The sequence below is a fragment of the Austrofundulus limnaeus genome, unplaced genomic scaffold (genome assembly GCF_001266775.1).
Source record: "Austrofundulus limnaeus strain Quisiro unplaced genomic scaffold, Austrofundulus_limnaeus-1.0 Scaffold1668, whole genome shotgun sequence".
In the NCBI taxonomy this organism is placed as follows: domain Eukaryota; kingdom Metazoa; phylum Chordata; class Actinopteri; order Cyprinodontiformes; family Rivulidae; genus Austrofundulus; species Austrofundulus limnaeus.
The window spans coordinates 14,653-15,749 of record NW_013954070.1 but is presented as its reverse complement, the minus strand read 5'-3'; the positions used below and the strand labels follow the sequence as shown (position 1 = coordinate 15,749).

At 39.4% G+C, this 1,097-nt stretch overlaps 1 protein-coding gene across 1 annotated transcript in view; it reads left to right on the top strand.

Moving 5' to 3' along the window:
• Positions 1 to 1,097, top strand: part of LOC106536053 (NACHT, LRR and PYD domains-containing protein 3) — a 17,714-nt gene that overhangs the window by 7,684 nt on the left and 8,933 nt on the right. Inside the window, exon 6 of the mRNA XM_014033222.1 lies at positions 116 to 289. Coding sequence (XP_013888676.1) covers positions 116 to 289 — 174 coding nt within the window. The remainder of the gene's footprint in view (positions 1 to 115; positions 290 to 1,097) is intronic.

Here is a 1,097-nt window from a genome sequence, read left to right as displayed (position 1 = left end):
CATTAGCACCTCTAGTAATACAGTATATTTACTGAGAAAAATGGTGACGTGTTCAAAACTTACTTTACCCGCTGTACATATCTAACTTTTTAATTTTCTGCCTAACTTTCTTTAGGCTGAGTGTCTGTAACCTGTCAGAGAGAAGCTGTGAAGTTCTGTCCTCCATTCTCTGCTCCCAGTCCTTCCGGCTCACAGAAATTGACCTGAGCAACAACAACCTGCAGGATTCAGGAGTGAAGCTRCTTTCTGCTGCCCTAAAGGAGCCACACTGTCACCTGGAGTCTCTCAGGTCAGGATTAATCAACCCTATAAATTAGATTTTGACATCATCTTCACACTTTTACTGTTTGCATAATTTTCCGAGCATATACTGTAGTTGGGCCTATAATACAACCAAGTCAAACATTATTTGATTGTTTAGACCTTGCACACTGTAATAATTTAAAGTATTCTGTATTTTTTATTAATTATTTACAGTTAGGTTCATATATATTTGGACACTGACACAAATTTTGTCTTTTTATCCGTTTACTGAAACAGTCAAGTTATAGTTATATATTGTACATGGACATAAAGTCCAGACATCCAGTTTTAATTTGAGGGTATCCACATTAAAATTGGATGAAGGGTTTAGGAGTTTCAGCTCCTTAACATGTGCCTCCCTGTTTTAAAGGGACCTAAAATAATTGGACAATTGACTCCAAGCTATTTCATGGGCAGGTGTGGACAATCCCATCGTTATGTCATTCTCAATTTCAACCTGGAAGGACTGACACAAGACAGACTGAAATTAGGAGGTTTATTGAAATGAGTGGACCAACATCGTTATGATATAAATAGCATTAGAGTTTTGCRCTCTAACCCTAGCAGAGGACGAGAGTGCTGAGTGAAGCTGTAATTTCATACAAGATGCTTTAAGTTAGGGGTAGGMGATTTCTTCCCCCCAGGGCCCGACACTGGTGGTGGAGGTCATGAAAAATAACAATCYAAAGAAGAAGAAGCCAGCAGGTTGTGTTGAATCATTTCATCACAGTCTCCCATCCTGAGCAAACGGTGGAGAGGAAAAACTCCCTGCTAATCAGGAAGAAACCTCCAGC